Here is a 20,281-nt window from a genome sequence, read left to right on the forward strand (position 1 = left end):
TCACTGAGTACCCTCCCCACTACATCTGACTACCAAAATTACTGCATTAATTGTGAAATTATAAATAAGCATGTAAGCATGTGTCTTAAGCAGTACCTTCTGTTTTATAGTTTATAGTCTTCCTATAGTTTTGAAACAAGTGCTGGGATGCATGGAGATTTCATCAAACTCTAATATCATTTTCCTTCTACTTCACTAACTCCCCAACTCCTAGCAAGTATATACTATATATGCTAGCATGTTCAGATCATGAAGCAGGCTGCTTACTTAAGCTTCCATAATTAAGATAGTTTTTAACCTATTGCTTGGAGAGGGCACTGAAGAAGGGACATTTCTCTGAGCAGATTTTATAACAGCTCCACGAGCAACTTTCTACAATACTTGTGTATGGGTATGTGTGTGTTACCTTGCTTTGGCTTTTCTTCACCTCCATCCTCTTGCCTTTGTTGGTGGATCTCTTTGTGTTGTTCCTCAATCACTGCTAACAATTTTGCCTGCTGATCTAAGAGTTGCTTTTGCTGAACCTGCTGTTCCTTTATCACTTGCAACAGGACGGCATGGTCTAGCTGCTTCTCCTCATCTCCTGGAGGGGAGGAAGAAACTGAGGCTAGACGGACTCTATCCATGTGGTCTACTGTACATCTTCAAGGAGAAAATCAGGAAGGCCCCCCTTGCCTATTATGGTCTGTGCCATATTTGCTTATATACTCTGTGCTTCTTTCATCTAGAGGTAACATGTTCTTACTTAAGCACGGGCCTCAAGAAAGTCTGATTTTCCAATCACTTTCTAGAAAGACTTTGCCGGAAAGGATAATTATTATGGCATTCCTGAATCGTTTTGCATCTATGCCATGAAGATCAACAACATACTATGCAAATAAGCAGAAAAGGAACTCTTGTCCCAAAGTGAAATCAAGTAATAATCACAGCAAACTATACCTCCTGGCATGATGCAAAGTAAAAACCGGCAAAGTGCAAATTTAAAAACAAAAGGATTCTCACAGTCACACAGTCAAAAGAATTGGACTTAGAAAGAAATACGCCTTTAAGTAAGACGTTCACATATGGTTATACAGACACCCACATCTATAGAGGCATGGGCATCCCTACATTTCATTATTGCAGTATGGCATCATTTTTTTTCCTTTTTGTTATTTTATAATTTTACCTTTTACTATCTGTTCTGATTTATTAAATAAGCAAAGCAACTATAGGGAAAGAAGTAGACTTAAAAGGGGCAGTCCTGCCCTCCCAAACAGTCTAGGAATATTTCCTGTTTTACTTGGATATTATTTAGAGCAATTTTATGTTCTTAGATAATGTGGTCACTACTGTTTCATAGGAAGCAAGTGAGAATGTATATAGATATCCTAAGCAGCTTTCTAGAGCAGCTTTCCCTCAAATTGGTGTCCTCCACGAGTTAGGATCGCAGCTCCCAAAATTCTCACTAACCATGATGAAAGGTGAGAATCATCCTGGAAGCCAGAAGAGTGTGAATCCTGCCTTAGACACAAAACCAGCTGAATGACTTTGGGCCAGTCTCTCTCACAGCCTTAGGAAGAAGAAGGCAAACCACTTCCCAAAAAGTTGCCAAGAAACCTACATGGAGTTTTCCATGTGTGGCACAAATCAAAACTCTTGAAGGCAAAATGTCTATGGAGATACTCAATCATCCAGGTCACGTTTGTCCCAAAGGTGCTTCCCCCCCACCCCCAAAAAAGACAAATGGAATGGACTTTCTTGTTTCCCCTCCCCCCCTTTGAAATTTTTTTGCTTCTCATCCAAGAAACTTCTTTGGTTTTAAGTGGTGGGGAATGGAAGGATTTGTATTCTTAGCACTCTAAGGATTGGTTGTTAGCGCTCTGAGACTCCTTGAGGCCATTTGGGGGTTCATCTGTATCCTGAGTCACCTGAGTCAGAGTGGAAACAGGTGTGGGACCTTGGGACTGCTGAAAAGACTGCATTGTAAACAGGAAATAGGTGGTATCTTGAAGGCAACGAAAAACACAAAAAGGCTAGGAATTCTAGGAACTATAACTTCAGCATATCTGGAAATCAATTTGGGGGAAATCTGCCCTCTTGCTTTCATCAAGTTTTCACATCTTTTAAATGCAGCTTTTTCTCTTTACTACAGGGACATCTGCTTCTTTTTTAATCTTTCTTTTCTCCTCAGAGTTCACAACCATTTTATTCTTAGCATACATACTCCATACATAAGATATAATGCACCCAAGAGTTCTTAAAACCCACTGGAAGAGTCCTGGTTGTTACCTACACTAAACTAAATGGAAATGCTTACTTTAGAATACAAGTGCTCCATTGAACATCATAGGCATTACTTAGTTCAGAACAGTTTCAGGCCCCACAAGGCAGTTCAGAAAGAATTATTCTTTTCCAGAACAAGAAAATGTATTTTGGAACAACCGGTTATATATCAGCAACCTGGCGATCTCTTGCTTATAAACATGAAATGTTATCAAGACAATGGGGAAGAAATTAATGTAAAGTTAATTGCCAGTAGGGGTACAGATTAGAGAAAAGGGATATAAGGTAATAATCAGTTTGTCTTAGCATTAACCCCAATGGCAAACAGTCTAGGGAAATCAGGAGATTTTGACTGGCAAGGGGACAAAATCATTTTTATATGCCTGGAGGATTGCTGAACAAAATGTATATAGGAATGTTCAAAACACAAGAGAACTGGCAAGACCAAAACTATTTTTAGGAAATCTACTGCTATGGCCTTCACAGTCATACAGTATATAAAACAAGAATTTGAGGATGTCTAACAGGCACCTGCTTTGAGGTTATGCTTTAAGTTGTCAGACTGGCAGGCACTGTGTTTTGACTGAAATGGGAAGAGCGTCTGAAGCCCAACAGCTCTCCTAATCGGGAGACTTTTGAAGAGTTGGGGGAAAAGAAATAAAAAAAGAAGAGAGAGGTGAGGCTGCTCTGTTTTATTAAAACTGCCTAATCAGATGCACCCCCAATATAATCATGTCTATTTGGAGGAACTGGGGGCCCTGGTTGAGAAGGCTCTTTCTTCACTTAGCTGTTGTTTTAAATGGAATGGGGTTCCGTTACAAGCAAATGGCTTTACGAGAGCTGCTTATTTGCCCTTCACCAAAATGACAAGGACTGCATTGCTCTGGTGCTTGTAGCCTCAGATTACATGTTCTGGGATTATCTCAAGACAAGATTGCCTGGCCTTGCAGTTTAGCTTTTATCTAGTTTCTCCTTCACAGTACGATTAAAGAATTTGGCCTAGGCATAACACCCACACACCAAAGGCTGCCAGGGAAGCAGATGGTAACCTCAGTGTGTGCGTGTATGTGTGTGTGTGCACACGTGCATATGTATACACATCTGCTCTGTGGAGGAAGGACAATGCTTACCCTCGATCTTGCTCTCGGACTTCTCTTCTGCATTACGAACCTCTCTCGGCTCAGTCTGGGCTGGACCAAACTTCTCTGAAGAAACTACCTCTTTTTTATCATCTGAAAAGAAGAAACACACAGGTATTTCCTGGATGGAGCAAAGAAAATGACAGATGTTCTCTGCCCCTGCCCCCCGCCCCATTCTCTTTGCAGTTTCTATCCAACTTGATTGCCGAAGAAAAAGTCATAAAAAAAATATTTAACAGCATTATAGCCTGTTGGCAAGAAACCACTGCTAACTGCCTAAGCCTATTAAAATGCAAGCCCTAGCCCTGGAGAGCTATGCAATGGGACACTTATGCAATGAGGCACCTGTCAAGATCTGGCTCTGACTCCCCAATGATCAGAATGGTGTAGCACCTGATGCTTCGCAAAGAAGTGAAGAACTGCACAAGAGCCAAGCCACAGGATCTACCATGGCCAATAATTCAGTGCACCCCCTTTCCCAAATGACTCTTCAGTGGCATCCCCACACAAAGAAAAATTATGATTTTAGATCAGGGCAAGCAGAAACTTGGGAATTCATCGGTATAAGAATTTCCTCTTACACATAAGGTTTTTTTTTAAGTGCAATCGAAGCAATTCATAATTATTTTTCTTGGGATATAAAATCCACTTTTTTTATTGCAAGACTTCTTTCTTTCAGTAACAGCTAGGATGTGACTGTGTGAGAGAAAACACTGGCACAAGGTGGACATTGTAAATAAAAAGATAGAAGCCTTATGGCAAAGAAACAGCTGTGAACAGGGCAGGTTGAGAGAGTAGGAATTTTGAAAAATTCCTGAAAAGCCCAGCTCAAGACTTTAGCAGTTCAGGCTGGGTGTGGCTTTAATTGTTTCTGCAGTTCTTCCAGGCGTTCTATGGCACAAATCAATTTCTGTAATAATTTATGTCAAGTGTATAAATGCAAAATCTCAGAAGACCAAATAATACATTAAACTTCCCTGGAACCAAAAGAAGCAGAGAAAAGTACATACGTGCTTCATTTTCCTTCTCCATGGATTTTATTCTTTCTTTGCCACGTTCAACTACTTGCAAATTGGCACCGTTCTTCCCACCCACGGCCTTGTCTCTCTTCTCATCCTGCTTTTCTAGCTCACCATCTCTGTGAGGAGACTGATCATCCTTGTGTGCAACCCCCTCTGGCGCTGGCTTGGGGTCTTTTATGGGATGGTCTTCCAGCTTTTTCTGACCATTCTCTTCATCGGCTTGTTTAGGAACATTTTTAATTTCTTCCTTCTCCACCACAGCATTCTTCTCTACCAGGACATCCTTGTCTGCTGGTGGCCGATTCTGTTCAGATTCTTCCCGGTCCTGACCCTCATCCACTGCTACCCCATCACGTGGTACTGGTGGCTCATGGCGATGGGCTTCTCCCACAGGTTGTGCAATGCCTGTATGAAAAGAAACACAGACTCTCAATCAAGAACAGCATAGAAAGCAACACATTTGGTGAAGTACAATTCACACATGTTTATAAAGTGGTGTCTACAGTGTTCTCTGACCAAATAAATGGGAACCAAAAGTTAGAACAAGTTGTGGAGCTGTTGCTTCTCTGAATTCAATATTTCTAGCCTCTTTCCAGTTCTAATTCTACGCTACCTTGATCAGGCCGGTCCAGTTGTACCTCCTCCTTTGGCTTCTCTTTGTCTTCTCTCTTAGGCATATCCATGGGAACTTTGATCTGTGGCTGTTCCACCTCTTCTTTCTCATTCACCAATTTGGGTCTGTCACGGTTATCAGCCACTTCTAGAACTGGAGGATCTTGATCTGAAAAGCACGGTTAGAAATGATTAAGAAAACAGATTCCCCATGTGGCATACAAACAAGCTCCCCATTCTCTCTCGTGGCTGTATCTCCTGTTGTGTTCAATTTTTAATAAAGTGCAACTGCTGTGGAAAGCAGATTGTTACTTTGATGGTATCAGTTATGCATGGGAAGAGGCAACCTTCCCTTTTACCCCGTGCCATCTTCCCCATCTATACACCACCGTACTGCCATTTTCTTCCACAAGGAAAAGGAGAAATATGAGCGCGAGTGCAAACGCAAGAGACTCTTTAGGTGTAAGAAGTGACACTAATCAAATTCTCTCTCTCTCTCTCTCTCAAACACAACCCCCATTCCATTTTATAGTAGAAGAGAGAAGTTAGGAACAGTAATCACAGCTGTCCTTTTTATACACACACACACACACACACACACACACACGCAAAAATAATTGTGCTGGATTGTTAGAAGAAACAAAATGCTGCTGTTTGGGATGAGTGGACACTAGATGGCAGCATTGCTCTTGCTCATTTACATGCTATGCATGACAAGCAGTGTGTGAAGATGCTAGGCATGGCCAAGGGAAGTTACCTGCTGGAATTAGCAAACCTAGAAGAAACATACTAAGGAGTTGGTTTATAATAGAAGCGAAAGAGGTAGAGAGCAAAGAGAAATCCCCAGAAGGGAGAAAACCAAGAAAGAAAGGCAGAGTGAAGAAAGGAGGCAGCTGAAGGCTGTCTGGGGCCTGTTTATTCAGGCCTCTTGCTGTAGGAATTGCCAGCATCCCTCCCTGCTTGCAGATACAGGCAGAGCTCTCTGCTAAAACCAGAATTAACAGGAGGCAGGGTGTCACAGATGAGGCTTCAGGGTTTCTCAATTATGCCTCCAGTTTAAAAGCCTGACACTGCTCTCTGCAGGAAAGCAGCCTGCAGCAAGGAGGAAGAGTGACAGTCCTACTCCTGGGCTTTGAAATTCTGCAGGTGGATGGGGCAGAGCCTTCTCACCTCCAGCTGCTTTACTGACTAAACGGTTAAGAATACATGCGACCTCTCCCCCATCCGTTCATCTTAAAAGTCATTTTTAAAAAAGAGTGAGTAAACGAGAACAAAAAGAGTCAATCTCCCATGATCAGGGGCCTACACTGCAAAAGGACCTGAGGAGTTAGCTTTACAAAAGAAAAAAAGGAAAGGAAAAAAAGCAGGGCAGTTCAGACTGTTCCCTCACTTCTGGCAGCTGAAGTCACGCCAAGCATTTCCTGCAGAGTTGAAGTCTGAAATAGTCGTTCTCACACTTACGTGAACACCTTTCTCCACCCTGTCCCATTTTCATTTTCAACTAACATTAACTTTGCCTCCACCCACACACCTTCCAAGTGGGGCAGATGGTCTTCAGCAGGTACACAAGGTAGCCCACGGGTGCCAGGAACAGAATGGGGGGGGGGAGGAAGAGAAGACAGGAGGGCTTGGCTTCACGCAGCTGCCTCAGCATTGTCAGGGAGACCAAATGCAAGAGAAAGCAAAGCAGCTGAAGAATTACAGCCAACGTCCTACTTCCAAGCCAAGCTGGCTCCATGTTCCACAGAGCCCTGGGGAAAGATGTTCTCCATTCAAGCTGCATCCTCCTCATTCCTCTCTCACTCACTTTCTTGTTCACAACTTAGTCTAAAAGAACACAGTTACTCCATTTTGGGGGGAGGGGAGCCTAGCCTTCTCTAACCTGGGGCTCTTGCTATGTGTCTGGATTTCAAGTCCCAGAATTTTCAACAATGGCTTCCCTGGCTGGAAAATTTTGAAATCCATACTTCTGGAGAGAATCCAGATTAGGGAAGGCTGGTTTAGTCATCAGAGGCTCAGATTAGCTAGAGACCAACAGGCAACGAGGAGCAAATGAATGAGCAATCTCAAACTATAGCCCCTTTTTTTGTTCAAAGGAACCTATCAGGGAAAGAGGAAGGGTAAAAGAAAACATTACCTAGGTTACATATGATTAGCAACCTTTGGGTTTCTAAAACTGTTTGAACATTGTCAGGGACCACAACTAAACTAGAACCCACAGTCCTTTGGAACCTGGCAGATTAACAAAGCACCAGCACAGGGCACAATTAAAATGACTTCAGAGACTTTTTTGATACTTGCAAGTTAATAGAAACTGACTGACTGACTGATTTAGACAGTATGAATGTCTGGCAGCCACGATATAAGAAAGGTAACCAGTATTTCCAGAAATGCAAGAGGAAGCAAATACAAAACAAAGTCTGCAGCTACAATTCCCCAAAGTCTCCTGCTGAAATTAGTGTGACTAGTTGTCCCTGGGTCCCAGAATATGTTGGGGATGTTGTGATTTCAATGGCTTTTAACAGTGATGGCGAATCTTTGACATCACCGTGTGCCGGCCTGCGTGCCGGAAGTGGCACGCGAAACCATCCTGTGAGGTATGTGCGGCCCTGCTGGCCTTCGCGTGTGCGGGAGCACCGATACCCGGAAGAGCAGCAGTCCATCGTGCTTGCACGAGCCGGCACCCAAACACCCGGATACCAGCATGGATGCACGCCCGACAAACAGCTGGCCATCGCACATGCACGCGACATCAACCCGGAAATTTGGGTGCCGGCCTGCGCATGCGTGATAGCACACCGCTCTTCCCTGTTCTGCTGCTCCCACGTATGCGATGGCCAGATAACTGGCGCACATGTGATCACAGTAATGTGGAATAGGAGCCAGCGAGACCGCACATTTTTCATGGGATGGTTTTGTGTGCCACTTCCGGCATGCGTGCCATATGTTCGCCGACACAGTCATATATTGTAGATCAGAGGGAGTGCAATGGCTCAGCGGTTAAAAATGCTGAGCTTGTCTGCTGGAAAGCTGACAGCCCAGGTTCGGGACCCAAACATTGTACAACAGGATGAACTCCCACTATTTGGCCAAGCTCCTGCTGACATGGCGGTTCGAAAGCATGCAAATGCAAGTAGATAAATGGGTACCACTTTGGTGGAAAGGTAACAGTGTTCCATGTGCCTCGGCATATAGTCATGCTGGCCACATGATTATGGAAAATATCTTTGGAAAACGCTAGCTCCCTCGGCTAAGAAATGGAGATCAGCACCGCTCCCTACACATGACTGGACATAGGAAGGCTTTACCTTTATAATCAAGACTAGAAGTGGGCATTTTACAGACCCTGGATATATTCGGCCCTTTGGCTGTCCCTGTTTGGCTGATTTGGATTGTTTTTATTTTGAAAGTGACTACTTTTTTCTCTCAATTTATGTATGTACGATAAGATAACTGGCCCACATTAAAAATGAAATTCTATTGCCTGCTCTCAAGAGAAAGTGTATATGTACCCAGACACATACACAAACACACAAATGCACATGCTATACATACATAAATATATACCGTGCATGTGTGTGCATGCCTATGCACCTTGACAAGCCCTGTTGGTTCGGCCTTCCACAACAGTCCCAGTTTCTCATGGGGTGCCTTGAGAAAATTAATTGCCCATTCCTGATTTAGATAAATTGACAACCAGAAGTAAGACAATGTAGGCTTAAGGCCTGGTATGGCTCGTTGCCCAGATTATTTGGGAAACTTTCCCCAAAAGCACAGTGGCTTCTGAATGCTGGATCCGATGCTAAATATATGTCAAATCTGATTTCTCAAGGCAAGGCCACTCTTTACCTACTGCAAGATTCAGGAAAGCAAGTCAGAGCACTTGTCTCACACATCCACTCACCAGAATACCAAGTGCTGCGAGTCAGATCCCTTCCCGCTTTAAGCTCGAGATTCTTCAGAGAAAATGTGGACAGAATCCTGTAGGGCTCTGCTTAATGTCCTTAAACCGGGGAGCTTTTATGTGACAACATGAGGATATGATACATTTTGTTTCAAATATGAAATCACTGTGTTTCCATTATCCTTGCTAGACAGGCTGCTGAGTTCTATCCATACCGTTTAGGGACCATATAGGAGTGGGCACCCTACAGCCCTTGAGTCACTTATGAAATATTTTTGCAGTTCCCAGAACTCGGCAACATCAGCAACAAAGTGGTAATTTTCAACAGGGCAACGTCTACCTCTTTTACAATTTGCTGTGAAAAGCAAACGCATTAAGTCACCGGGAATACCTGTCACACCTATTTCCATAAACCTTCCCAAACCCTAAACAGAAACTAAAAACATCCTCAAATTTCATTCGCTTCGGTGAGGCAATCATCATATGCCCCAATGGCAGCACCCAGCTAAAAAAAAGTTGCCCGCATCTGGACTTGGGGAATAGAAAGAAAAGAAAAAAAGGATGGAGACAAATATTAATGGGCAATAAGACTGGCACTGCTTAGCATAAGATTGAAAAGTTGCTCTCTGACCCGAGAAGTCCAACCCAGACTAAGAAGGCTAAACCACACATGGGATTGGGAGGTGGGGGGAGGAAACCACGTACATCAATCTTTCCCAAGTTGGTACTTTCCAAATATACACTGGGTCTAGATAAGTGGTGTGCTGGTAAATGTTTAGCAACTGGCTCTCCAGATCCATTGCCGCCACAGTGTTTGCGCTACTAGCCACTGAACAGCTAATCAGCAGGCTCCATTGTGACTCAGCTCTGCTCTCAAGTGGCTCACAGAATTCCAGAAAATTTAACAATCAGCTCTTGCAAGCCTATATGAGCTGTGGCTCCAGCATACCACTGGGTCTACAGTTCCCAGAAAATCAAACTAGCATGGCCTTTACGAATGGCCAATTGAAACCCTACCTTGAAAACCCTACTTTTCAAACCATACATGTATATTTGGGTGTTTCTGGGAATACTGTTGTTTCATAACTCTTAGCATGCAGTTCTCGATCACAGTGGCATATGCTTTACCTTCGATGGGCCATATAGAGAAAAAACAAACAAACCCCAGAGTGAAGCAGTTTTGAGCCATTAAAATGCATTGCATACAAACCTCCAAGTTTTCTTCATCCCCACTCTGTCTAAAGGAAATTACTTTAAACAAAAATAGCGGATTTGGTGTAATACGTGTCAAAATTTGTAGTTGTGCAGATTTACAAGGACACTGTCTCTCCCCAAAACCCTGATTACCAATAACTCGGGGAAAAATACAGCTGCAAAGCCAGAAGTTTAGATACAAGCTTGCTAGTTGCATTCCACACTGGAAAAACCCAGGGTTGAAGCATTTAACGAATTAATGCCAGAGACTCCCACCTTATCAGAGGGGAATAGAAAGGCGAAAGAAACAGGGAATGGACACTATCTTTCCTGTTTTTCACAGCATGACTGCTGTGAAGCCAAATGACCTGGACCAGCTTTCAGGCACAGTCAGCGAGTTGCAGATTTAAAAGGGAACACATGTTACATGTATGTTTCCCCTTTTAAATTCAGGACTTAGTGGCAAGCCCTGGATTAATCGTTATTTCAGCAGCTTCTGAAATAACCCTGGCAGCTTCTACCAGGAATTTAACTTTATCACCTGAACCGTGATCCTTTCACCTGGCCTAGAATGTTGGTCTGTCACAAGCTGATTTTCTCCAGGTCATTTGGCTAAACGGCAGCTACGCTGGGAAAAGCAGAATAGATACAGCACATTCCTTGTTTATTTCAGCTTTCTATTCCCCTCTGATAAGGTGGAGGGGTTTTGGCATTAATTTATTAATGCTCCAGTTGTGTTCAACAGTGTGGAACATAACTAGTAAGCTTGTATCTAAACCTCTGGCTTTGCATATATAACACACACACAAACGCGCGCGCGCACACACACACACACACACAAATGTATGCAGTGCAGACACTCAGAGCAAAACAAAAGGGGAAAAAAAGAGATTAAAAAAAAAAGTCTCCACTCTGTAATAAGACAAAGTTGCCTCAAAGCCGTCATTTTCTCAGCAGGAAGCAAAATTAAGTTCATCATCAGGGCGTGAATTAACGGCCTCTCATGCTGCTCGGAAATCTATAAGGGGCTATATGTGGTTTGGAGAGAAACATTTTGCCCAGGATGTGTAATAATCACTGAAACTGTAGAGTCGCCCTTGTGGTCCCTTTGGATAATGTTACAGTAATGTTGTGCCTCTTAATGTTTTATGAGGGGTGCTGGGCTTGACAGGAAAAAAGGCGAAGAGGCTGTAAAAGCTTCTTAGCTTACAAAAACAGCAGGGGAAAAAAAAAGATCTCGGGGCTCAGGAAGAGTTAGGCAGAAAGAGGGAGGAGGGAGGGCAAAGAGATGAAAAACCCCAAATATTGGGAGTGCACCCAAGGACCGGTGGCTGAATAATAGCTCACACACTGAGCCAACCCAAGCTACTCCTCTGACTGCATTAGGGCTGGGTGAGGGAAGGACTTTTCCCACAGGGTTTTTTGAAGCATCCACTTTTATTTTAATGGCCCACCAACCCCGTCCCTCTGGGCTGCAATAAAATCTCATCATGAGTGAGCAACCCTAAAAGCTTTTCCAATCCTCTCTCCAAGAAATTTGACAAGGGGAGCACCTCTGCTCCCGGGAAGATGAGGATTGCGCTACCTGGCCCAGTTGCATTGCAATCGATTCAGATCTGCGGGAGAAAAATCTTTGGATGCTCTTTGAGGCCTCCAAAGCCACAATGGCAGCTGATTTTATTTTGGACTATCCCATGTAAAAGAGCTCTCTGCGAGAAAAATATAATATTGCCCCATTTCTTGCCACGGTTGTTAAATGAATCCCCTGCCATTGTTAAGTTAGTAACACGGTTGCGAAGGGATTCTGGCTTCCCAAGGGACTTTGCGTATCAGTAGGTCGCAAAAGGGGATTGATCACATGACCCTGGGACACTGCAACCGTCATAAGTACAAGCCAGTTGCCAAATGTCCGGATTTTGATCACGTGACCTTTGATCACGGGATATTGCAACAGTCTTAAGTGTGATAAACTGTCATAAGTCACTTTTTTTCAGTGCCATTGTAATGGTCACATGGCTGTAAGTTGAGGACTAACTGTAAGCTGGAGCAGGGGTCTCCAACCTTGGCAACTTTAAGACTTGTGGACTTCAACTCCCAGAGTTCCTCAGCCAGCAAAGCTTTGCTGGTTGAGGAACTCTGGGAGTTGAAGTCCACAAGTCTTAAAGTTGCCAAGGTTGGAGACCCCTGAGCTGGAGAATGTAAATGGAACATTGAGTGGAAAGACTTTTCACCAAATACATAATTTAAAGAAACAACTAAGCAAAAAACAACGCAACTGTGTTGGCCCCAGAAATTATCTTTTGTTATAAAGCAAGGTAAATCAGGCTGGCTAGTACAAGCAGCGATTTATCAGTTTGCACTGGAAAAGATGTTAAGGACAAGGTAAGACGAGGAGGAAGAAAAACTATAGGCCCGCTCCTTTCTCACAATCAATTCCCTATAAAACATGTTTTTACTGTTTTAAAATGTTTTTGGTATTTTTAATTGTATTATATTTTTGAATTATAAGCCACCCAGAGTCATTGACTGAGAGGGGCGCCTATAGAAATTGAATGAATGAATGAAGCAAAACTACAGCATATGTGCCAGAGATAAAGATACCTATCCCACAATATCAACCAACATCGCCTCTTCTCTGACATTATCAATGCTCTGGTTTCTATGAAAGGAGAGAAACAATATGTTTCTTCTTAATATAAGCTTTTACTCTTTTCAAACTTTGAGGAAAATAAAAAGGGATACACAGCCATTGTTAATTGGAAAGCATACATATGCTTATTTTTAAGTAGCAAAGGGAAAGAAGTAGCACCATTTTTGATGCTTGTTTATTGAGAAAAGATGCTGTCGAAAACACCGATGAAGTTTATTGTTTGCTCTAGGTGTGCATATGCATACATGTATTTTCTGCAATCTGTTGCCACTCTTGGTCTGGTGGTAATTTTTAGAGTTAAAATTGAAGACATTAGACATACATTCCTTCAGCTTTCCCCAAGCTGCTTTCTTTTGAATTTGGTGGACTCTTTACAGCCATTATCTCCCAATTCATAAATTAAGGAAAGCTCAATATCAATTATAGGATATGTAACTTGATATATTTGGATGGCATCAAGTTGGGAAACATTGTTCTAGATTAGGGGGGTCAAAATCAAGGCCCGTAGGCTGGATCCGGCCCGTGGGGTGCTTAAATCTGGCCCATGGGGCTGGCCTGGAAATATCAAAGGACCAGCCCACGGTACTTCTGCTGGCCAAAATGTCCTGCAGGGGGGCTGTGTGCGGCCCCCACGTGGCCCGTTTTTGGCCTCCCTGGCCTCCTGCAGCACTCTGCCAGCGGAAAATGGGCCATGCGGAGCCTTCGCACGGCCCATTTTCACCCAGCAGAGTGCTGTAGGAGGACTGGATTGGACTAGATTACAATTACGTGGCCTCAAGTAAGTGCCTGATCTGGATAGAGAACAAGCAACATCCTATGCTAATACTACAGTTTAATGCCAGATTTTATATACTGTAGATCAGGGGTGAAATCTAAATTTTTTTGCTACTGGTTCTGTGGGCGTGGCTTGGTGGGGTGTGTGGCTATGTAACCATGTGACTAGGGGATCAAAAGACAGAAACTCACTAACAATGTCCTGCTGGAGCAGGGTTGGACTAGATGACCTCCAGGTCCCATCTAGCCCTGGATAATCATCTGAAGCTGCATCTAGTGCCAAGTTTGTACTCCTTCCTTCCCTGCCTCCCTCCCTCCTTTCTTTCTCTCTCTCTCAAAAACGAAACCCCCCCACATCCCATTTTTCATCCCAGCAGGCTTTTCCTCCTGCTGGGAGGAAAAACGGACCCCCCCCCATTTTTTGGTTTGGCTAGCAGGCGTTAGGGAAGACTGCTGGGAGGAAAAACGGACTTCCTCCCTGAGCCGCGCAATCATCAGAGGTTTTGGTTTTTTTACTTTTAAAAGTAAAAAAACTTTTTACTCAAAAAAGTTTTGAGCCTCTGGTGGCTCAACAGACTAAGCAGTCTGTTATTAACACAGCTGCTTGCAATTACTGCAAGTTCAAGTCCCACCAGGCCCAAGGTTGACTCAGCCTTCCATCCTTTATAAGGTAGGTAAAATGAGGACCCAGATTGTTGGGGGCAATTAAAGTTGACTTTGTATATAATATACAAATGGATGAAGACTATTGCTTAACACAATATAAGCCGCCCTGAGTCTTCGGAGAAGGGCGGGATATAAATTAAAAAAAAAAAAAAGCATTTTTTCAGCTGAAGAAAAGATGCTTTTAAAAGAAAAAAAAAAACTTCTGATGATCATGCAGCTCAGCTGGGCATGGGGGGTGGGACGGATTTTTGCTACCGGTTCTCCGAACCACCCGCGATTAGGTCCAAACCAGGAGCATTTCACCCCTGCTGTAGATCCATTTAATCTACAATCAACAATCTATAATTGACAGCCATTTCTATTTACTATCCTGGAAATTTACCTCTGCTATTAGATCTTGTATTATCATGTTATTTATGCTATTGTATTTTTATTATATTATGTACTTGAATAATAAAACTACAATGGTATAAATAGCTTTTCTGCCTGGAAAAGCAATTTACTATTAAACAATGGGGTATAAATTTAGAAATAAAAAATTAGGTGGAGTATGAAGAATAAGTAATAAACATTTGCCAGTAATATCTGGTAGAAGAGATAGGAAAAAGGTTATAGTAAAGAACTGTGGAAAGAAAGAAGAGAAGGGGAAAAAATCCATCTTGAGCCTGTATCAAACGCCCACCATGGTCATGGCCACCCCAGCCACGCCCACCCCCCCTCCCCAGCCCTCCAAGATCAATACAACCCTGATGCAGCCCTCAATGAAATCGAGTTTGACACCCCTGTTCTAGGCCAACCTATTGTACACACTGTTTCATTACTCTTGCCATGCTTCTGAAGATCATGAAAGAAGAAAATCCAACAATTTAAAAAAAATGGATTATTTTAAAGTAGCAAAATCTTTTCTTGTGGTAATGGACAAATATGAGGCTGTTGACATTCAGTAAAGAAACAATTAAAGTAAAATTTCAGCAGCATGCACAATGCCAACTGGTAATCACTTGTGCTATTAGACAATAAATACAGAGTTATAGCTAAGGACATGAAGATAATGGCATAATTATTGGTAGAGAGAAGGAATTAATTCATCTGATGTTACCCCAGGCTTCTGAATTAATATATCTCACAGTATCTAAAAAAGATGGTCTTGACATGATCACCAACACAAATCTCTCGCCACCGACAAGAGAAATCCATAAGAACTAAGAAAATCCATAGGTACCACATCATCTGTTACTTCTGTCATTCCAAATGGGAACAAGTTCGGGGGAAAAAACCCGCTACTCAGATCCTATCTCAACTCTGGAAGGAGATAGTCACGTGGCAGGCGTTTTAAAAAGGAAAAAAATATGTTCCCAATCCTTCCCTAATGTATGCAGAAAAGTCATCACGTCACATAGGACATTTAGCTGACCCAAATCCTTGATTCTGTGCAGGTATATAGTCTGGGCCCAAACCCAAGAACAGACAACAACAACAAAAAAAAGTGGGGGGGGGGAGGAAATAAATCTGCAAAGGCTTGCCCAATGAGAGAGAGGGAGGGAGAGAGGGAGGGAGGGAGAGCACATACTTTCACGAAGAACATCTGTAAATGGTAACTATTAACACTTTTACAAGGTGACTGAATGGCATCGGGGAAACTAGTTCACTGTTTTCTCCTGACATGCAGACTGTAAAACTGAACAAAAAATGACAGCAGGGCAATAGCTCCTTTTTCTGTGTCATAGGAGCTATTAAAAGATTGTTCTCCCAAAGCACCAGGGAGTGCTCCAACAAGCCAAGCTGTTCCAGCAGTTATTAGAAGCTAAGGGAGGAATGGGGGGTAATCCATTTCACAAAGAGCTCCAGCTTCTTCTCTGCATAGCCAACAAGCTGGGGGGGGGGAGGGTGGAGGAGAGGAGGAGAAGGCAGAGCGAGACAGGAATGACAAAGTAAGTGCATCCAAAACGCCTATTACAGGTGTAACCTTTGAAGCTCGCAAGGCCTCCCTGTGCTTTTTCCCCCAAATCCCTTGCCTGTAACACAGATGTCAGAACGGTGGGCGTTTGCACATGATGACCGTAAGTGGAACAGACTGACAGCACACACCAGACACCAAGACGCAGCCACATCTCATCAGAGGCAAAAAATGGTAAATCTGAATGGATAGATATTTTAAAAAAAAAGATGGCAACGGTGCATCACGGGGACCAAATTGTCTTCATTTCTGGACTAGCTGGGAAGAAGGTAGAGAAACGGCGTTATGAGACCTTTGATATGGAAAAACCATTGAGGAATGGAACAGAAAGAAGGCTCTGAGCAACGATTTTAAAACAGGGAACTGCAAAATATTAAAAAAACATAATCTACCCAGGGGGACCCTCTGGGCTGGGGAGGGGGTGGTATCTTTCAAAAGCAAAAAAGAAATTGCTTAATTAGATTTTTTTTTAAAAAAAAAATGGATAATTGCCTTCATGTGCTTTCAAAAGCAGTTTAGCAACCTCTTAACATCCGCATGCCCTGTAATAGCAACCTTGTTCTGGAAGGAGTTTTTATACCTTCACAAGCAGTGGCTGACAGTAAACACCTATCGATACAGATGGGTGTGTGTGTAATGGGCATTTGGGAGTTGTTAATAAAAGCATGATTCAAAATTTCCTGTCAATATGTGTTCACATAAAAGGGCAGCATTCTAATATCCATAATCTCCAAACCCATGGGGCAGAGTTTAATGAAAGTCTGTACAATTCGGGGCTCTATATCCTCAAAAGCCACTGTTCCAACCCCCCCCCCAAAAAAAAACCCCACAAGCATCCTAGCATCTACTGATGGGCAAGGGGGTGTATGGTAAAGGCAGAAATCCAAAATGCACATTGTAGCAATGAAGACGGCCTTAACAAGCCAAACACGAATTAAACTTGCTGGTGGTTTTGAGGTGGGGGGGACTGGGACAAATTCATAAACAAGCTGGGAAAAGGGTCCCTCTGCACGCTGCCTAAAGAGGAAAGCCATGTGTTTCCGCAAGAGGCTCGTGCAAGAAATGAGAAACAGATGTGGGCTGAAAGAGGAGGTACTGGTGACAGCCAAGTAACCCAGAAGCCCCATACGTGGTTTGAATGACAGAATGCAGCTCCCTGGAAAGCAGGTTCTTTTTGCAAAATTGCTCCCAGCAGAGAGAGGGAAGATGGTGCATTTAGCACAGAAGCATCCCTTAAAAGATAACCATATAAGGTATGAAAGAAAGATGGCAGGCTCTGACACCATAGCAAGGAGATCTTCTAACGCTGCCTCAAGAATGGATTTGCTCACGGCCTTTGGGAACATTTTTCGTTCATACCTAGCTGAGGGCTTCAATGGATTGCACTTTCTTATGCATGGCTTAAATAGAGCTGTGCTTTCCATGGCTAGGATACGGCCCTTTGACCGCCATTTGCAAAAAGGCTACAATCTTTCCAATCAGAAAACCTTTCATGCCTTGAATACCTCAACACCTGTGCTTTGGAATATGGTTAATGTATCTACCTTCTAATAGGGACAGGTTGCCAAAATACATTAAAACAATACTCTGCAGTTCTCTAAACTATTCTGGACTTAAAGCAATGTTCTCCCCTCGTGTGTCTCTTATGATCTCCAAGATTCACCGAAGATTCCTTAAATGTTATCTTCTGTGGCTGTCAGATTGCCTCAGTAAAAGCATAGAGAGACACATGTTTGGCTATTTCCCACCTGTTGCAGCAGTTCATTCTGCTAAACCCTGGCATCACTAGGAATCACTCTAAGATCTACTTAAATAGAATTCCAGAAAAGTTAGAAAAAAGGGGAGAAATGCAATAATAATCCTATTCTGTTTCACTGGTTCTTCTTCCTAGACTAGCATTTGGAAGACTAGCATTTATAGATCTCCAGATGATTTGCAGTAGATTGGGAAAGGTTCCCAACACTCAAACAACTAAGAATAGGAACAGTTCAAAAATATTTTCCACTGAAAGTTACACAACTGAAAGAGAATGTTTGGGAGAGAAACCCAGGAGAGGAAAGAATTATATGGAATAATATGGAAAAGAAAAATATGGAAAATGTCCTTTTCCATTCATAACCTGGCTCTCTGTTCCTCTGTAATCCTTAGGAAATTTTGTTTCTTTAACAAGAAACAAAATAAATATGCATTTATTTTCCTCGAGAGATGTCACTCTCTTTATACAAGCTGGAATAATAGTTTTATATGGCCGCTTTCTCCATTAACACAGTGTCTCCTCCTTGTAATTTCAATATCATGAAAGAATGTTTGGGGGAAAACCAGGAGAGGAAAGAACTTTGAGGCTTGGTTTTTCTAACATCACAAACTGCCTAACTGAGCATATGCTCAAAGGCATCCTGTTTCTTAATTTGTAGCCTATGTCTAACCCCATGAGTATTTTTCACCAAGCTCTGATTCACCCTGCTAATCTAAACAACAACTGAATGAATGTATCCATCAGCCTGAATTATCAATTAAATAGTACAAAATCTACGGTGACTCACGTGAGCTCCTATGTTTTTGTTGGCCTGATAAACACGTATGCGTGGCATTAGCAATGCAAGAGAGATTCAATATTTTTTTCAGTTTTACTGGACTGTTTGTTTTCAAAGCTGACAAATGCTTCTTTTAAGGGTTAGCTGGTGATGGCCCAGAAATACGGCTGATGAACAAGCTTTTGGGACTAAAATGCATATCAGTGTATAAAAATGGCAGCAGAACAATTACATAGTTCCTTCTCCAAAGGAAAAACTATGATTGGCTGTTTTCCAACACAGCAAGCTTTCTTAATCAAAAAAAAAAAAAAGAATAAAAAGTTCAGATCTGAGGCCATACTATAAATAGGGCATGATCTAGAATAACTATTATTTGCACACTTTTCTTGCACATTACTGACAATGTGCATTCTATATTCTTTTATCAACCTGAAAACATCAAACTGTCAGGTGTATAAGCCAAATGCTGGTTTTGATAGATTATTTGCCACTTTTGACCAAAATATTGAAAATCACTATATATATATATTTGTGGAGGGGTTTGTATATCTGTTTATTTAAATAAAGCTAAACCTTTACCCTTTTTTAACAATAAATTTATGAAAGTTTACAAATACAAAGATAAAAGCCTAATACAAAGTAAGAAAAATGTAAAAAGTAAAAGAAAAGAAAAAAAATGGAAAGAGAAAAAAAAGAAAAAGAAATACAAAGATAAAAGCCTAATATAAAGTAAGAAAAATATAAAAAGAAAAAGAAAAGAAAAAAAAGGAAAGAAAAAAAAAGAAAAGGCCTTCTGGGAACAGCAATGACAATATGATCACTACCCTCTGTTTGCAGAGCCAACAAACATGGTGGAAATAGAAGCCAAAGAATAGATCAGCTCCTTGGAATTCCACTTCAGATTAAGGAGAGGACAAGGATGACCCATAAGTCATCCTTGCCCTCTCCCTGCAAAATTGCAATCTCCAACCGGTTTGAGAACTCTGGATGCTTTGGGGTGGGGGGAGAGGAATCATCCTCTGTAAGCTATGGTATAGAACCATAGAGACACCATAGAGACACAGGGTTTGCCTAATTCCTCTTTGCTACTTTAGGAAGCTGCAAACAATTTCATTTAAAGGGGAAGAGACCCATTAATACAATCTAGCAATACTATTTTACTATAAAAGAAATTAAGACTGTTTGGGAATGATGTACTCAAAAATTACTTAATTTTTTTTAATAATACTGCAAAGGATACAGACAAACAATATATTTCATTGGATAAAAAAGACTATATGAAAAAAGCTATACGGAAAAAGTTGCTGTGGATCTGAAAATAGTTTTAAAATGTCAGAGTAGAAAAATAATGTGGAAAAAGATGGCAAAATAGATTTAGAGATGAAACGGGTTGATTTCTTAAAAATTAAAGGGGACATACAACTAATAATTAAAAGAGTGGTTTGGAAAGCCGCCTTAGCTAGGATTTTAAAAAAGTATGAGTGAAACCAAGGAAATTGTTCATTTTGTTCAGACAAAGAGAAAATGATAAGAAGTCAACTTATGGACATTTGACATGTCAGGA

At 41.9% G+C, this 20,281-nt stretch overlaps 1 protein-coding gene across 9 annotated transcripts in view; it reads right to left on the minus strand.

Annotated features, from left to right (window-relative positions):
- SLC38A10 (solute carrier family 38 member 10) overlaps window positions 1-20,281 on the minus strand; it is a 94,982-nt gene that overhangs the window by 3,499 nt on the left and 71,202 nt on the right. For 8 of the 9 annotated variants that reach the window (XM_058166215.1, XM_058166217.1, XM_058166219.1 and 5 more), the window contains 4 exons: window positions 5,040-5,207; window positions 4,415-4,831; window positions 3,396-3,497; window positions 407-583 (listed from right to left, as the gene is read on the minus strand). In XM_058166215.1, coding sequence (XP_058022198.1) covers window positions 407-583; window positions 3,396-3,497; window positions 4,415-4,831; window positions 5,040-5,207 — 864 coding nt within the window. The remainder of the gene's footprint in view (window positions 1-406; window positions 584-3,395; window positions 3,498-4,414; window positions 4,832-5,039; window positions 5,208-20,281) is intronic. The other variant, XM_058166216.1, reaches the window with a different exon arrangement.

The sequence above is a fragment of the Ahaetulla prasina genome, chromosome 2 (genome assembly GCF_028640845.1).
Source record: "Ahaetulla prasina isolate Xishuangbanna chromosome 2, ASM2864084v1, whole genome shotgun sequence".
In the NCBI taxonomy this organism is placed as follows: Eukaryota; Metazoa; Chordata; class Lepidosauria; order Squamata; family Colubridae; genus Ahaetulla; species Ahaetulla prasina.